The sequence below is a fragment of the Nicotiana sylvestris genome, chromosome 5 (assembly GCF_000393655.2).
Source record: "Nicotiana sylvestris chromosome 5, ASM39365v2, whole genome shotgun sequence".
Classification (NCBI taxonomy): domain Eukaryota; kingdom Viridiplantae; phylum Streptophyta; class Magnoliopsida; order Solanales; family Solanaceae; genus Nicotiana; species Nicotiana sylvestris.
This window is the reverse complement of record NC_091061.1, coordinates 76,455,880-76,474,490: the sequence shown is the minus strand read 5'-3', so window position 1 is coordinate 76,474,490 and position 18,611 is coordinate 76,455,880. Positions and strand designations below refer to the sequence as shown.

General features: G+C 41.4%; 1 protein-coding gene across 1 annotated transcript; it reads right to left on the bottom strand.

The window, feature by feature from the left end:
• Nucleotides 1-861: 861 nt before the first annotated feature.
• LOC104226976 (uncharacterized) lies at nt 862-5,185 on the bottom strand. The gene is made up of 2 exons (XM_070174473.1): nt 4,887-5,185; nt 862-4,256 (listed from the first exon to the last, which is right to left on the bottom strand). The coding sequence occupies exons 1-2, from the start codon at nt 5,087-5,089 to the stop codon at nt 3,872-3,874; spliced, it is 588 nt and encodes a 195-aa protein (XP_070030574.1). The 5' UTR covers nt 5,090-5,185; the 3' UTR covers nt 862-3,871.
• Between the last annotated feature and the right edge of the window lie 13,426 nt (nt 5,186-18,611).

The window sequence follows — 18,611 nt, the reverse complement described above, 5'->3', positions numbered from 1 at the left end:
CGTCCTTAATAAGAACCTTGTCCTCAAGGTTCGAGTCAAGAAGCCTTTTAACCAAAAATAATGGTAAACTAATTGTAGCTATATAAACATCCACAGGTGCAAAGGCCGCTGATTGGCAAGTCCATTTGCATATAAAAAAGAAACCAGGAGCCCTATATGTGCTAGCAACAGTAGTTTGGGTAATGATGTTTACTGAAACGTCTTCAATGACTAGCACAAACCATGGTATATATGTTGCGTTGTCGAGCTCATCTCCATCACAAGTAGAAAGGAAAAGAAGAACTCCCTCCATAACAAGGGCAAGTTGTGCCACTAGAACCTCTAGCAAAGCAACAAATGCATCAAATGGTAAGCCTTCAGAGATTTCAAGGCTAGGTACGTCGATTTTGCACAATGAAGGCCACAATGACTTTGCGCTATTATATGCGAATTGTTCATAATCCCTCCTAGCTTTTAAAACAACGAATGTAGATGTATCCTTGGTGAAACCCATATTTTAAAGTACATAGTTGTATTCTGTGGGCCACAACAATTCTTTGATCTAAAAGCACAATTTCCTTACCAACACTTATTCTCCAGTATCACAATCCTTAGGTCCATATTTATTAGCTGTCTATTGGATTTCCTACTCAAAGTGCTGAAACGCTCCACTATAGACTCAACTATACCCTTAGCTTCAGGGTGAATATCTAGAGTGTCAAACTTTCCCAAACAAGCAGTGGTATCAATATTAATACTCCCTTTCATTTTTCTCTGCAGCTCACCTGGTGCACCTGTACCTCTAATAATATCCGCAGAATATGACTCAAATAAGGAATGGACAAGTAACTCTAATGCTATCCGCGGAATGTGACTCAATGATGAAATAAAATCCATAAAGTGACAAGCCATATTCTGACTTGGTAATGTCGTGAATAGTTGCTTTCAATTGATGAAAACAAAAATTATCAACAGTGAGAGGCACTATGCATATTGACAAATTAGCTATGGCTTTCAAGACAAGAGGGGTTGCTCTGATGGTAAGCAACCCCACTTCCAACCGAGAGGTTGTGAGTTCGAGTCTCCCCAAGAGCAAGGTGGGAAGTTCTTGGAGGGAAGGATGCCGGGGGTCTATTTGGAAACAGTCTCTCTACCCTAGGGTAGGGGTAAGGTCTGCGTACACACTACCCTCCCCAGACCCCACTAAGTGGGATTATACTGGGGGGTTGTTGTTGTTGTTGTTGTTTTTGTTTCAAGATTGCCTCAAGAACACCATCGCTATCTTCAAGAATTGGTGCATCCGAAGGGCCTCCTCCAGGATCGAAGACAACAATCAATGCAAAAGTAACTTGGGCTCTCAGATTTACCCCAGTTTGCCCAACTATAACACCTTGAAGGACTTGTGCAGTTATTTCTCTGAGAACTTTGCCAGTAGCATCTAGAACAACACCAAGATGAGGAGAAATGGCTAATGCATCAGCATTGAAATCAGTTGTTGGCCTAGTAAAATAGCAAGTCCAATAATGATTATGCAACCATTGTTGTCCGGGATCCCACACTTGAGTCATAGAGGTAGCATATGCAAAGAAGAAAAATATGCAAGTAGATCCCATCAATAGCAGCGGCTCCCCATTCACTGTATAACCTGTTAGAGACTTGGACTTAAAGCTTATTCTTGGATTCCACGCACAAAGATCTGCTGCAGTTGCGCGAATGGTTACTATAAAGAATTTAGCACTAGGATCAATGAAGTCAAGCCTCTCACTGCAAGCAGGAGTTGAATCAACCATTTTGTCGCTTGCTAGAAGCAATAGCGAAAGGTGTGATGTTATAAATCCTTTACAACCATTAACTTAATCGGGAAGTGCTGCAGCTGTAAAGAGATTACGAGATCAACACACCACGAGACATGTTTGCATCCTCTTGATGCAGTCGCAACATTAAGAACTTGAAAGCCATGAGGGTAACCAATAAGCTGGACTTGTCCGAGTAATGAAGACACACACAACTCTACCATATTAAAGCAAGCCCATAAAATGTGCCCAGTAGCGAAACAACTGTCCACATAACTACAAATTGGTAGCCCATTATCCCTTGCACCTTTGCGATGTGCTGAATACAAGTGACAACCCTTTCATCGTTTTGCAGTCAATAAAGTTGAACAACTTCATTTGAAGAATGCTGCCCAGTGTCAAACCAATTACAAGTGGGTAAGACATATTTCAAGTTCATTGCGAGATCCCTAAAATCATCCAACACCAAGGTTAAAGAGGGCTGTTTGAATATGTAAGGGAAAAACTCGACAATCTCATAATCTTCATCAGCTACTGTTGTATGGATGAGAAGTGAAGTCACTCCCTCATTCTCCATTGGTTCGTCAAAGCGAGTAGATAAAATCTCGGTGGAAACATATTTTGCGGTCTCAAGAAGCGCCACATTTGCAAATTGGCATTGCAGCTTGGTCATTTTTAGCTCGAGACTTTTATCAAACACTATGTCCGCAATATTCCTGAGCCATGCACCGTCCTTGTCAGCGGATTCCTTCAGTTGTATAGTATCCAATGAATCAATATCAATGCTTTCAGTATTTCCTCCAAGCATCTGAGTAACCGGGAAAGGGAGCCTTGCTGATTTATCAGCTACTAAATCAACCACTATCGGTGGTGCAATGAAGTGGGCATTCGAGTACGCATCATCGCCTTTAGGATCGTTCCTTGTGTTGAACAATGATTCTGCAAGGATTGACGTTGCCAGCACTTTAAATTCACCATCCTCGCCATGATGAATACATTCATTTAATAATTCCTTGGCATCGCTGGACGAGTCAGTTTGTGAGTGTGGTTATTCTCTTTATGTATTTTTATCGGACACTTGGTCCGCCTCAGAATGTCCAGCATCCAAATCATAGGCAAATGCAATTGAGATAGGAACAGTTCTCATAGAAGGAACGAGACACACCTGGGTATCTGCCATACGTACCGTACTTGTGAAGGTGGCGGTGCTCGAAAATGCAACTTCAGCTTCTCCTTGAAATGGTTCCAATCATAGAATTACTTGTTTCGATATAGCCAATCGCACCAAACGAGGGCAGCGCCTTCAAGGTAGAAGTAAGGAAGAGGTAGCCAATATTTCTCATAGAAGCCAAGGAAGTGGAAGTACCGCTCGGCTCGATAAATCCATCCCGTTGCGTCGCCGCTGCTGAAACGATCTAGTATCACCTCGTCTATTGGAGTACGATCGATGAAAGCACCAATGTAATTAACTCAAATCCAGAGTAACAATAACTGAAAGCTCTCTGCTCTATTAATAAGACTGAAATGTGACTACAACTCAAATATCAAGATGCAACAACTTAGTAGCAGAATTACAATAGAAATTACAGGAAGTAAAGTAACAAGGGATAGATAGAAGGAGGAGATGAGAAGGTTAGACTTAGAGAATAGGAGACGAGGAGAAGCAGACACTTTTCTCAACAATAGGAATAGCCCCAAAATCACCAATCACTACTCTTTTTAATAGAATTGTTTTTGGGCTCGTTGCTCAACCCGTATCCCAAATTAGCCGGACCCTATTGTTTGTTCTCGGCCCAATAGATCTTCCCAACTCAATAGCTATTTGTTTGTTGATATTTTTATAGGGCTGGAATTGATTCATAACAATATATGAACGTACGTCTTCAAATTAACAAAAAGAAGGTAACAAGGAAACATTAGTGTAAGAAACTAGCTAGTAGCCTAAGTCACGAAAAAAAAAACATTTATCCTACTGGACCTACCCTAAGGCAACTTAGTATGGTTGAAGGTTAGCTCACTTAGTGAATTTACTGCCTTCCACAATTGAGTTAAAGGGTTCAAACCCCATTAGTAACTATAGATTTTTTGCGGTCTTTGTCTTACAAGGCATCTAGAGCAGCTCCAAGTGCAAATACTTCGTTATCTTCAGCACTGAAAATGGTACTATTGCAACCACACTTATCCATGGTATTATCATTTTTCTGCACTTTTTTTGTCTCTTTTACACCAACCTTCATTGATATTTGCACTGCCATAGGCTTCACATCTTCATGCAAATTTCTCTTCTTTGAATCCATGATAATTGCCCACTCCACAATCTCCATATTTTTTGACTCAAATACACTTCTCCATGGAACTTCAGCCCTTCCCATGATTTTTGAGCCACCAACTTTACCAAAAACTGGCACAACTTTTCTTGAGCGAAGTTCGAAGACTACACTTCCTTGCTTGAGCATATTAATTGATTCTTCATTTCCCAAGCAGGGGCAGATGCACCTTTGCGGAAGCGGTGTCATCCGACACCGCTTCGCCGGAAAATCTAATTAAATATATATTTTATTAAATTTATAATATTATAAATAGCCGTTATAAAAATAAAACGAACATTATTGCAAAGAAAATGCATCTTGGTCTAGTGGCTAAGAAGCCAAGTATGAACGGGGTAGGTAAGGGGTTCGAAGCTCAGGAGCTCCTATATGTGTTTTGCTACATCTTTTTCTTTCCTTTTCTTTTTCTTGAAGATAAAATCTTTTAACTTTCAAAATTAAGCAAGTTTATCATCTGAAATTCATTTAACTTGGAAGAAAGAATCAATGAGGCGAATCATATCTACGCAATGAAAGAAATTTTAAGTTCTTTGAAATTTATTTAAATATGAGAGATTGTGTGATGCCTTGTATATATATAGAGTACTATGACGCTTTATGAATAATTTTCAAAAAAGTAAAAACTCGTTGAGAAAAGTTATAATATTATAATATATTGTGTTTTATTGATATAAATTGAATCTTTTTTTAAATATAGCATCTATGTTATATTTGTTTATTTATTCACTTTTTAAAATTATCGACACCGCTTACGAAAAATTCTGCGTACGCCCCTGTTCCCAAGCAATCCAATGAGAATGACTCGTTCCATGACAAGTCAGATTTTGATAGGATTTCTTGTGTTTTTATTTGAACTCTTTGCTTCTCTCCTGCGGAAAGATAGCATCTAACAAACAAACAGCCTCCTAAGGATCTTATTTGCTCAACGTTTCTTGCTCTTATTATTTGTATTTCACAACTAATAGATGAATAAATTTGAGAATTGTCCATGGAAAACTTGGGGTGATCTATTTTTTTGAAGATGATATGTTTTGATGATGAGAAACTTTCAGTTGGTGGTTATATATGTAGTTGGAATTAATGAATAGACTTTGGAGATCTAATGGAAGGAAGGTGGTGTAACTTTATGTGGAAAGAGGTTATCCATTAAAAATATAGTGAAGAGTACCGGCCAATAAGAATTAGTGCTGCTAATCTTGAAGCGCATTTAATATGGACACAAAGTAATCTGTTGGGATCATATCAAAGATTGTACTTCAAGAAAATTTGGGAAAAAAGCTCTTCGGTTTCTTGAAAGGTTAAAAAATCAGAAAAAACGACCCTTTGGATAGTATTGGAGTTGAAATAGTGTTGGATGTGGCGAATAGGTCTTATTAGTGGGTTAATCTGAAATGTCCAGTCAGCTGTTAAGTGTTAACTATAACAGTGAATGTCGACATTGGATATGTTCACTTTCAATTGGAGGATCTTACACATCTTCAATTTTTAAGGAAATTTTGTTGCACGGGAATTGGATAAGATGGAGAAAAACCCTGGTTGAATGCCAAACTATAAACTGGATAAAAATAAACTACTTCCTGTCTTTTGGCACAATTTGAATTTCGAGAGTCAAAATCATTATATTTTTCATTATGAATTTAGATATAGAAATTAAGTTTTTAAATAAAATTTATATATTCGAAATTACGTAAGAATTACTACTATAAGTCACAATAATTAACAATTCAAAATAATAAAAAGCATATGAAATTGCAATTAGGGACTCGAAATTTGAACACCGAACGGAGGGAGTAGCACATATTTTATGGGTGAAAAATCTATGATCACCCACTCATTATTCAGAGGGATAAACAATATTTTTGGGGTGGAAGATCCATTATATTTATCCCACATGATTAAGAGAAACTATTCTGCTTCTTTTCTTCCTCTTGGCCTTCCTACAGAAGAAACGACTTGGGGTTCATGCATATACAAAATGAGAGGCAAACATAGTGGTAAAATTCCCACATTTACTTTACGTGATTTAAACTCACATAAAGAGATTAAAAAAATGATTGGAAAACTCACTCATAAATAATTCATTTCAAAAACTATAAATACACAATAGAAAGTAAATCATAAATTTTATCACTCTCATTAACGTCTAGTTTACTTTCTCTCTCCATATATAATTTAAACATAAAAGACTCAATATTTTACAGTTTTTGACATTAAATTATAACGATCTGATTGGTCGTTTTTAGTACTATATATTTTTTTATATTTTGAGACTTTTTATAGCTCTATTTAATGATTTATGACTTGTGTGTGCGTGTTCCGTATTGATTTTCGAACAATTTAAATGTGAATCTTTAAATAAAATGTGATTTTTACCTTTAAAAATAGCTAGAGTTGACCACGGTCAATGTTTTTGGTAAACAATCTCGGATTGATGTTTTGATTATTCTGGTAGGTTCGCATGATACTTTTGAACTGGTACGCATGTTTGATTGTAGTCCCGGGTGACCCGAGGTTGTTTTAGCACTTTATGTGAAAAGTTGGAAAAATTGAGTTTAACTTTGAAAAATTTTGAGTTTTAATGATTGATTATTGATTTTAGATGTATTTTAATGTCACGACCCCGGTTCGCCCTCCATGAACCATCGTGACGGCACCTAGTCTCTACGACTAGGTAAGCCTAAATTGCAGAAGAAAAACAAAAATTTGCGGAAGTAAAACGACTTTAAACAGTAATAAAGTAATAACAGTGTTTAAATGTGCCACTCGGCATACACCATATTCAACTCTCAAAACCAAAACGTAAATCCAAGACCCGAAAACCCACGAATCACAAGCTAAGATCAATATTACATAGCTCTAACTCCGGAATGTCTAATAAGAACAGAAAAAAATACAGAAGGGCTAAATACTAAAGCAGGAATAGAAAGGGACTTCTCGGTTTGCGACGCGGCAGATGTACCTCGAATTCTCTAGAGCAGTCTCCTCCCTCAAGGATGGTAGGCCTGAGTAGCGGTACCTGGATCTGCACATGAAAAACATGCGCAGAAGAGACATGAGTACACCACAGTGGTACTCAGTAAGTGCCAAGCCTAACCTCGGTTGGGTAGTGACGAGGAAGATTAGGGCCCTACTGAGGTTAAATAAAATATAAAGATCGACAGTATAGAATAGAACAACATAAATAAGTACAGCAGTAAAATAACACAGGATGTATAGGACAGCAACAACTATACAGAAGTAAAGTAAACACGGAAAGGAAATACAGCTCAGCACCAATAATAACAATCGGGAATCTTCAAGGATACCGTCTTGTCGTCCCATATGTACATATCCAATGGATCTCCCGGGATTCTGTCCCGTAGTCCAACTCATAGTGCACGGGGATCTACCGAAATCACGTTCCGTAGTCCCAAATGTAAATACCCAGTACTGGGGGAATCTACCAGGTGCATTCTCGTAGTTCCATTCAACTGTGCAGGGGAATCTACCGGAATCCCACATCCGTAGTCCCAAAATAAACAGACAAGGGGGAGCTACCAGAATCCCACATCCGTAGTCCCAAAATAAATACATAGTAGCAACGGGAAAATATACAGAAATGACAAAAATTTCATATCAAGGCAACAAGTGATTCTAGCCTAGCATGCTGCACATAAGTCAAGTAAGACAGATTGAGCAAATAAAGCAATTAAGTCACTTAGACATGTTTTCCTAAGCTAACAACAAGCTTAATAGTACAAGTAATAGAAACAGGAAAGGAAACATACTAGTAATTACTTTAAGAAAACCGGAATTCCAACAATTAGCACAAGTACGCCCTCGTCACCTCACGTACAAGGCATCTCAATTACCAAATACACCAATCCTAAGGGGAAGGTGCCCTCCACAAGGTTAGACAAGCCACTTACCTCGAACCGTCTAAAAAATCAATCTGAAACCATGCTCTTACCCCGAGTACTCTACTCCAAATGGCCCAAATCTATTCAATTCGATTTCATAATGTAAATAACACTTCAAGTAACTGATTCTACAATTAAAGTCTAAGCTAATACGCGAAATTATGTAAAATGACCAAAATGCCCCTCGGGCCCACGTCTCGGAATCGGGTAAAATTTATAGTTTCAGAATCCTCAAACTCTCACAAGTCTAACCATACCAAAATTATCTAAATCTAATGTCAAATCCCCAATCAAAACTCAATTTCTTGGTCTAAGAACTTTTCCCCAATTTTCATATAAATTTCGAAATTAAAGGATGAATTCATGTTTAGATTAATAGGTTACAAGAAAAAAGGAGTCTAAAATAGTTATCCAATCAATATCTCTGAAAATCCCTCAAAATCTCGCTCAAATCCGAGCTCCCAAGATTAAGTTTTGATAAAAATGGCTAAACCCTAGATTTTGAAATCTTATATCTGCCCAGGTAATTCCTTCTTCGCGAACGCGAGGCTACTATCGCGTACGTGATGTACAAAAGTCCTGCTAGCCAAATTCCTCTTTCGAAAATGCGACGTTCACTCGTGAACGTGTAGCTTACATGGGCAGACCCTATGCGAACGCGAGGACCATGTCGCGAACGCGAAGACCAACGGGTCCTTACCTTCGTGAACGTGGGACATCATCGCGAACGCGAAGCACATTTCAGCTGCTTCACCGAGATGCTCTACGCGAACGCGAGACCCCCTCGCGAACGCGATGAAGGTTTTCTCTGCAACACAATAGCAAAAAATCTGCAATCTTTCCAAGTTCAAAAATGGTCTGTTGACCATCCGGAACACACCTGAGGCCCCCAGGACCTCAACCAAACCTTCCAACCAATCCTAAAACATCATTCAATCTTGTTAACGCTCAAAACAACATCAAAATACCTATTTTTAATCGGATTCAAACCTAAGAATTCCAAAAACTCTAAAAACACGCTTTCGATCAGAAAGTCTATCAAACCTCGTCCAAATGACCTGAAATTTTGCACACACGTCAAATTCAACACTACGGAGCTACTCCAACTTTCGGAATTCCATTCCAACCCTCGGATCAAAATCTCACTATCGGATTGGAAACTTCAAAAATTCAACTTTCGGCATTTCAAGCCTAAATTAGCTACGGACCTCCAAAACACAATCCGAACACGCCCCTAAGCCCGAAATCACCTAACGGAGCTAACGGAACCATTGAATTTCCATTCCGAGACCGTCTTCACACTGCTCCGGATACGGTCAACTCTCCAATACTTAAGCTCTCATTTAGGGACTAAGTGTCCCAAAACTCTCTGAAACTAAAAACCGAACATCCCCGCAAATCAAAATAGCAGAAATAAACTCGGGGAAAGCAGTTAATAGGGGATTGGTGCGTTAATTCTTAAGATGACCGGTCGGGTCGTCACATCCTCCTACACTTAAACATTCGTTTGTCCTCGAACGAGCATAGAGACATACCTAAAGTAGTGTAGGGTAACGGCTATGCATATCCTGCTCAGCCTCCCAGGTCGCCTCCTCGACCGGATGGCCACGCCAATGAACCTTTACTGATGCAATGTTCTTTGACCTCAGCTTTCTAACCTGCATGTCCAATATTTCCACTGGCTCCTCAACATAAGATAGATCCTTGTCCAACTGGACTAAACTGAAATCCAATACGTGCGACGGATCACCGTGATACCTCCGGAGCATCGAAACATGGAATACCGGATGAACTCCGGCCAAGCTGGGAGGTAAGGCAAGCTCATAATCAACCTCCCCAACACGCCTCAATATCTCAAAAGGGCCAATAAATCTCGAACTCAACTTTCCTTTCTTCCTGAATCTCATAACACCTTTCATAGGCGAAACCCGAAGCAGAACCCTCTCTCCAACCATATAGTAAACATCACGAACCTTCCGGTACGTGTAACTCTTCTGTCTGGACTGGGCTATACGGAGTCTATCCTGAATCACCTTTACCTTCTCCAAAGCATCCTGAACTAGGTATGTGCCCAACAATCTAGCCTCACCCGACTCAAACCAACCCACCGGGGATCTATACTGTCTCCCATATAAAGCCTTATACGGTTCCATCTGAATGCTGGACTGATAGATGTTGTTGTAAGCAAACTCCGCCAATGGCAAGAACTGATCACAAGACCCTCCAAACTCAATCACACACGCACAGAGCATATCCTAGAGAATCTGAATAGTGTGCTCGGACTGACCGTCTGTCTAAGGGTGAAATGTTGTACTCAACTCCACCCGAGTACCCAACTCATGCTAAACGGCCCTCCAGAACAATGATGTGAACTGAGTACCTCTATCTGAAATGATGGACACTGGAATACCATGCAGACGAACAATCTCCCGGATATAAATCTTCGCCAATCGCTCTGAGGAATAAGTAGTACACACAGGAATGAAATGAGCGAACTTGGTCAGTTGATCCACAATCACCCAAATAACATCGAACTTTCTCAAAGTCCGTGGGAGCCCAACTACAAAGTCCATGGTGATATGCTCCCACTTCCACTCTAGAATCTCTATCTGCTGAAGCAACCCACCCGGTCTCTGGTGCTCATACTTCACCTGCTGACAGTTGAGGCACCGAGCTACAAATCCAACTATATCTTTTTTCATCCGCCTACACCAGTAGTGCTGTCTCAAATCCTGAAACATCTTCGCGGCACCCGGATGGATAGAATACTGCGAACTATGGGCCTCATCTAAAATCAACTCTCGAAGCCCATCAATATTGGGTACACAAATCCGACCTTGCATCCTCAATACCCCATAATCACCAATAGTCACATCTCTGGCATCACCGTGCTGAACCTTGTCCTTGAGGACAAGCAAATGAGAGTTATCGTACTGCTGCTCCCTAATACGATCAAATAAGGAAGACCGAGAAACCACGCAAGTTAGAACCCGACTGGGCTCCGAAAGATCCAATCTCACAAACTGGCTGGCTAAGGCCTGAATATCCATCGTCATAGGCCTCTCCGATGCTGGTAAATAAGCCAAACTCCCCAAACTCTCCACTTAGAGACTCAAAGCATCGGCCACCACATTGGCCTTGCCCGGGTGATACAGAATAGTGATGTCATAGTCCTTCAGCAACTATAACCACCTCCTCTGGCATAAATTTAGATCCTTTTGCTTGAACAGGTGCTGGAAGCTCTGATGGTCAGTATAAATCTCACAAGGCATACCGTATAAGTAATGGCGAACAATGGAAGCTAACTCAAAGTCGTGAACAGGGTAGTTCTTCTCATGTATCTTCAACTGTCTGGACGCGTAGGCAATCACCCTACCGTCCTACATCAACACCGCTCCGAGGCCAATCCTTGAGGCATCACAATAGACCATATAAGACCCCAAACCTGTTGGCAGTATCAAAATTGGGGCTGTGGTCAAAGCTGTCTTGAGCTTCTGAAAGCTCACCTCACACTCCTCCGTCCACTGGAACAGAGCACCCTTCTGGGTCAACCTGGTCATAGGGGCTGCAATCGATGAAAACACCTCCACAAAACAACGGTAGTAGCCTGCCAAACCAAGGAAACTGCGGATCTCGGTAGCTGAGGATGGTCTGGGCCAACTCTGCACGGCCTCTATCTTCTTCGGATCCACCTAAATACCTTCACTCGATACCACGTGGCCTAAGAATGACACTAAATCCAACCAAAACTCACATTTCGAGAATTTAGCATATAACTTCTTCTCTCTCAGAGTCTGAAGCACAGTCCTCATGTGCTGCTCATGATCTTCCCGACTCCGGGAATACACCAGAATGTCATCAATAAAGACAATGACGAACGAGTCAAGATATGGCCGGAACACACTATGCATCAAATGCATAAAGACTGTTGGGGCATTGGTCAGCCCAAATGACATGACAAGGAACTCGTAATGACCATACCGAGTCCTGAAAGTAGTCTTCGGGATATCTGGCTCCCGAATCTTCAACTGATGGTAACCTGAGCACAAATCAATCTTAAAAAACACATGTGAGCCCTAAAGCTGGTCAAATAAATCATCAATACAAGGCAAAGGATAACAGTTCTTCACTGTCACTTTGTTCAACTGGCGATAATCAATACACATACGCATAGAACCATCATTTTTCTTCACAAACAAGACAGGAGCACCCCAAGATGATACACTGGGCCGAATAAAACCCTTATCAAGCAATTCCTGCAACTGATCCTTCAACTCCTTCAACTCAGGAGGAGCTATACGATACGGAGGAATAAAAATGGGCTGAGTGACCGGCAATAGATCAATGCCAAAATTAATATCTCTATCAGGCGGCATGCTTGGGAGATCAGCTGGAAACACATCGAGAAAATCTTGTACTACTGGAACTAAATCAACTGAAGGGGTATCAATACTGACATCTCTCACATAAGCTAAATATGTGTCACACCCCTTCTCAACCATATGATGAGCTTTAAGAAAAGAAATAACTCTACTGGGAGTGTGATCTAAAGTACCCCTCCACTTAACATGCGGTATACCTGGCATAGCCAGCTTCATAGTTTTGGCGTGACAATCAAGAATAGCATAATGGGGCGACAACCAGTCCATGCCCAAGATAATATCGAAGTCAACCATACTGAGTAACAATAAATCGGCTTTGGTCTCAAAACCACTAAGAGCAACCAAACACGACCGATAAACACAGTCCACAATAAGAGAATCTCCCATAGGAGTAGAAACATAAACATGGAAACTCAAAGAATCCCAAGATACACCCAAATAAGGAGAAAAATAAGAAGACACATAAGAGTAAGTAGAGCCTGGATTGAATAGAACTGATGCATATCTGTGGAAAACCAATATAATACCTGTGATGACAGAATCAGAGGCAATAACTTCGGTACGAGCAGGAAGGGCATAGTATCTGGCCTGGCCTCCCCCTCTAGGGCGACCTCTACCTCCCCGACCTCCACCTCTATTTGGCTGAGCAGGTGGGGTAGCAACTGGAGCTGTAACCATAGCCTGAGAACTCTGCGGGGCACACTGTGGCTGAGAAGTCTGTAGAGGTACACCCCTCCCAAGTCTGGGGCAATCCCTCACCATATGACGTGTGTCACCACACTCAAAACAAGCTCTGGGAGGACGTGGTGGCTATGACTGGCTCGGGCCAGGTCTGTTGGACTGACCTCTAAAAGCACCCCGCACAGGAGGCACGCTAGAAACCGAAGGTGCATAATAAGGCTCCTGAGGCTTAGGAGGAGCTGGAGCACTACTGGCTGCTGGAAGAGCTGAATGAATAGGGCGACTCATATAACCCCTATCATGACGACCTGCAGGTGGGGTACGGGCACCAGAATAATGGCCTGACTCTCGAGACCTCTTGGCCTCCCTCTCCTCTCTCTCCCTAGCATGCATACCCTCAATCCTCCTAGCAATTCTCACCACCTACTAATAAGAAATATCCATCTCCAACGCACGAGCCATGCTAAATTTGAGGCTGGGAATAAGGCCCTCAATAAATCGGCGAACCCTTTCGCAAATAGTAGAAACCAAGGCTGGTGCATGCCTAGCTAAATTGGAGTAACGGAAAACATACTCTGAGACAGTCATAGCACCCTGGCGCAAATGCTCAAACTCTGCGCGCCATGCCTCCCTAAGGCTCTGAGGAACATACTCTCTTAGGAACAAATCTGAAAAACTGAGTCCAAGTCAGTGAAGTAGCCTCATCTGGACTGTCTAACTCATAGGTGCGCCACCACTCATAGGCGGCTCCTCAAAGCTTGAAGGTAGTGAAGGAAATCCCGCTCGATCCTGATATACCCATGGTACAGAGAATGCGGTAGCTCTCATCTAAAAATCCCAGAGCATCCTCAGATGCTAGACCACTGAATACAGGAGGCTTGTACCTCTTAAACCTCTCAAGCCTCAGCTGCTCCTCCTCGAAAGCCGCTACCCTATCCTCCGGCTGAACTGGCACTGCAGGCGGTACAAGAATAATCTCAGGGACCTTCTCAATATGCACTCGCTGCTCAGGAGTACGGGCGGCGGGAGTCTATACTCCTCCCCCGGCCTGATATGTAGCTACAGCAAGGGGAAGCAACCCTCCCTGAGCCAAAGTGGTGTACATGCTCATGAACTTTGCCAGAGTCTCCTAAAAAGTTGGAGTAGTAGTAGCAGTAGGCGTGTCAGGTGCCTAGACTCCAGCTGGAACTGTTGGTGGTACCTCGGCAGCAGTTCGCACAGGTGCTCTGGCTGCACCACATGCGCGTCCTCAGCATCTACCCCAGCCCCGGCCTCTGACGGCTGCAGTAGGGGGAGCGGGTGCCTGATTATCTTAGGTAGCACGTGTCCTCACCATCTGTGAGAGAATAGAAGATAAAAGCTTAGAATTGTGATGTCAAAATATCGCACGACAAGGAAATCAAATGAAGTGGAATTTTCCTAACAGTTACATAGCCTCTTGTAGATAAGTGCAGACATCTCCGTACCGATCAATAAGACTCTAATAAACCGGATTGTGATCCATAAATCCTATGAACCTAGAGCTCTGATACCAACTCTTCACGGCCCCGGTTCGCCCTTCGTGAACCATCGTGACGACACCTAGTCTCTACGACTAGGTAAGCCTAAATTTCGGAAGAAAAACCAAAATTTATGGAAGTAAAACAACTTTAAACAGTAATAAAAAAATAACCGTGTTTAGATGTGCCACTTGACATACACCACATTCAACTCTCAAAACCAAAACATAAAATTAAGACCCGGAAACCCACGAATCACTAGCTAAGATAAATACTACATAGCTCTAACTCCGGAATGTCTAATAAGAGCAGAAAAAATACTGAAGGGCTAAATATTAAAGCAGGAATAGAAAGAGACTTCTCGGTCTGCGGACGCGGCAAATTTACCTTGAAGTCTCTAGAGCAGTCGTCTCCCTCAAGGATGGTAGGCCTAAATAGCGGTACCTGGATCTGCACATGAAAAACATATGCAGAAGGGGCATGAGTACACCACAACGGTAATTAGTAAGTGCCAAGCCTAACCTCGGTTGGGTAGTGACGAGGAAGGTCAGGGCCCTACTGAGGTTAAATAAAATATAAAGATCGACAGTATAGAACAGAACAGTATAAATAAGTACAGCAGTAAAATAACACAGGATGTACAGGACATCAATAACTATATAGAAGCAAAGTAAACACGGAAAGGAAATACAGCTCAGCACCAATAATAACAATCGGGGATCTCTCAGGATACCGTCCTGTAGTCCCATATGTACATATCCAATGGATCTCCCGGGATCCCGTCCCGTAGTCCAACTCATAGTGCACGGGGATCTACCGGAATCCCATTCCGTAGTCCCAAATGTAAATACCCAGTACTGGGGGAATCTACCGGGTGCATTCTCGTAGTTCCATACAACTGTGCAGGGGATCTACCGGAATCCCACTGTATAGTCCCAAAATAAACAGACAGCAGCAACATGAAAATATACAGAAATGGCAAAAATTTCATATTAAGGCAACAAGTGATTCTAGCCTAGCATGATACACATAAGTCAAGTAAGACAGGTTGAGCAAACAAAGCAATTAAGTCACTTAGACATGCTTTTCTAAACTAACAACATGCTTAATAGTGCAAGTAATAGAAAAAGGAAAGGAAACATACTAGTAATTACTTTAAGAAAACCGGATTTCCAACAATTAGCACAAGTACGCACTCGTCACCTCACGTACAAGGCATCTCAATTACCAAATACACCAATCCTAAGGGGAAGGTCCCCCACACAAGGTTAGACAAGCCACTTACCTCGAACCAGCTCAAAAATCAATCTGAAACCACGCTCTTGCCACGAGTACTCGACTCCAACTATCCCAATCTATTCAATTCAATTTCATAATGTAAATAACACTTCAAGTAACGGATTCTACAATTAAAGTCTAAGCTAATACGCGAAATTATGTAAAATGACCAAAATGCCCCTCGGGCCCACGTCTCAGAATCGGGTAAAATTTATAGTTTCAGAATCCTCAAACTCTCACAAGTCTAACCATACCAAAATTATCCAAATCCGAAATTTCTATGAACTTTCTAATGGGGATCTTGGTCTATGAACTTTTCCCCAATTTTCATACAAATTTCGAAACTAAAGGATGAATTCATGTTTAGATTAATGGGTTACAAGCAAAAAGGAGTCCAGAATCATTACCCAATCGATATCTCTGAACATCTCTAAAAATTTCGCTCAAATTCGAGCTCCCAAGCTTAAGTTTTGATAAAAATTGCTAAACCCTCGATTTTGAAATCTTATATCTGCCCAGGTAATTCTTTCTTCGCAAATGCGAGGCTACTATCGCGAATGCGATGCACAAAAGTCCTGTTGGCCAAATTCCTCTTTTGCGAACACGAGGTCCGCTCGTGAACGCGTAGCTTACAAGGGCAGACCCTACGCGAACGCGAGGACCATGTCGCGAACGCGAAGACCAACGAGTCCTTACCTTCACGAACGCGGGACATCATCGCCAACGCGAAGCACATTTCAGCTGCTTCACCCAAATGCTCTACGCGAACGCGAGACCCCCTCGCGAATGCGATGAAGGTTTTCTCTGCAACACAATAGCAGAAAATCTACAATCTTTCCAAGTCCAAAAATGGTCCGTTGAGCATCTAGAACACACTCGAGGCCCCCGGGACCTCAACCAAACCTGCCAACTAATCCTAAAACATCATCCAAACTTGTTCCAACCTTCAGAATGCTCAAAACAACATAAAACACCTATTTTTTATCGGATTCAAGCCTAAAAATTCCAAAAACTCTAAAAACACGCTTTCGATCAGAAAATCTATCAAACCTCATCCAAATGACCTGAAATTTTGCACACACATTATATTCAACACTACGGAGCTACTCCAACCTCCAAAATTCTATTCTGACCCTCGGATCAAAATCTCACTATCGGACCGGAAACTTCAAAAATTCAACTTTCGGTATTTCAAGCCTAAATTAGCTACGGACATCCAAAACACAATCTGAACACGCCCCTAAGCCTGAAATCACCCAACAGAGCTAACAGAATAATCAGATTTCAATTTTGAGGCCGTCTTCACACTGCTCCAGCTACGGTCAACTCTCTAACACTTAAGCTCTCATTTAGGGACTAAGTGTCCCAAAACTCTCCGTAACTCAAAACCGAACATCCCGTCAAATCAAAATAGTAGAAATAAACTCGAGGAAAGCAGTTAATAGGGATTAGGGCAGTAATTCTAAAGACGACCGGCCGGGTCGTCACATTTAATTATTTGAGCTTGCGAACAATTTTGTATGATATTATTTCACTTGTGTGGATTTTCGGATTGGAGACCGAGGGGGTTAGGTAAGTTTCAGATAGGTTACAGACATATTTGGCATGACTTCTATGTTGTTGTTGTTGTTATTGATTTGTAAAATCTCGCATTCACGAGTTTCTATTTGTAAATGTGACCCTCGCATTTATGAGATCATGCTCGCATTTGCGATGTGGAGGGGGCTGGGAAGCTTCACATTTGCAGAGTCAGGTTCGTTTTTGCGATGGGATAGATTTTGCAAATGCGATTGGTTGGTCGCATTTGCGACTATAGAGAATATGGGACAACTTCGTTTTGAGAAGTCAATTCTGCATTTGCAATGGTCCCCATTAGTGATCACATTGTCGCATTTACGATAATAGAAGTGCTCAGGCACTGATCATATTTGCGATTAGTCGCCTACTCTTGCAGTTGTCGCAATTGCGAATAATGCTTCAATAAGGCTTCGCAATTGCGATACCTGCAGCGGGGTAAAATGTGGAGATTTTGAGACTTAACTTCGAATTTTAACCACGTGGACCCCGGTTGACTTTTTGTCAACTTTTAATTATATTAAGGATTGAACCTTTATCGTACGGGGTAGTTTCTAAAGCTTATTTTGACTTTCTTGAACAATAATTGACTGAATATAGGTGGTTTGGAGACTTGTTCTAAAGGAAAAGCCGTGTTGGATTGTTGATCTTATTTGGGAAAGAGGTAAGTGTCTTGCCTAGATTTGTTGAGGGACTTTTTTTTAATAAATAATATTATTTTCTACATGTGGGGGTGATGTATATACGAGGTGACGAGCATATATGCATGTGTTAGGTTTCATGCTCAGGGAGGGGGGAGGTGGGATTATATGCTTCTTTGTGCCTTGTTGAACCTAGTGATCCTTTGACTTATGCTTCATTTGATTCTATGACTAATGAGATTAATTATCTATGTTAGAAATCATGTTAGAACGTATGACATCTTAAAGGGATTTAATGCGCTATTTTTGAGATTTTTTATGTACTTAACTTGGCCATAACATCATTAACACACATCTATACCTATTATTTTTATGTTACTTGAGTTTCTTTATTTGTAATAAGAGATGATGATTAGGGTCTTAGGAAAATGATTGGCATGGTGGATATTTCTGTGTGGTTGATATGATGTTGGCACGTATAAGATTGGCTTGTTGGTTGTTTCCGTGCGAAAATAAAGGAAGATGGATTTTCTTATGATTACTCGTTCGTTAGACAC

What these genes read in the sequence shown, in the direction of transcription:
- LOC104226976 (XM_070174473.1), bottom strand. Translation starts at nt 5,089, where the DNA reads ATGGACAATTCTCAAATTTATTCATCTATTAGTTGTGAAATACAAATA. An exon ending in AACGAGTCATTCTCATTGGA is followed by an intron (nt 4,257 to 4,886) that starts TTGCTTGGGAAC and finishes GTGCATCTGCCC; the next exon opens with CTGCTTGGGAAATGAAGAAT.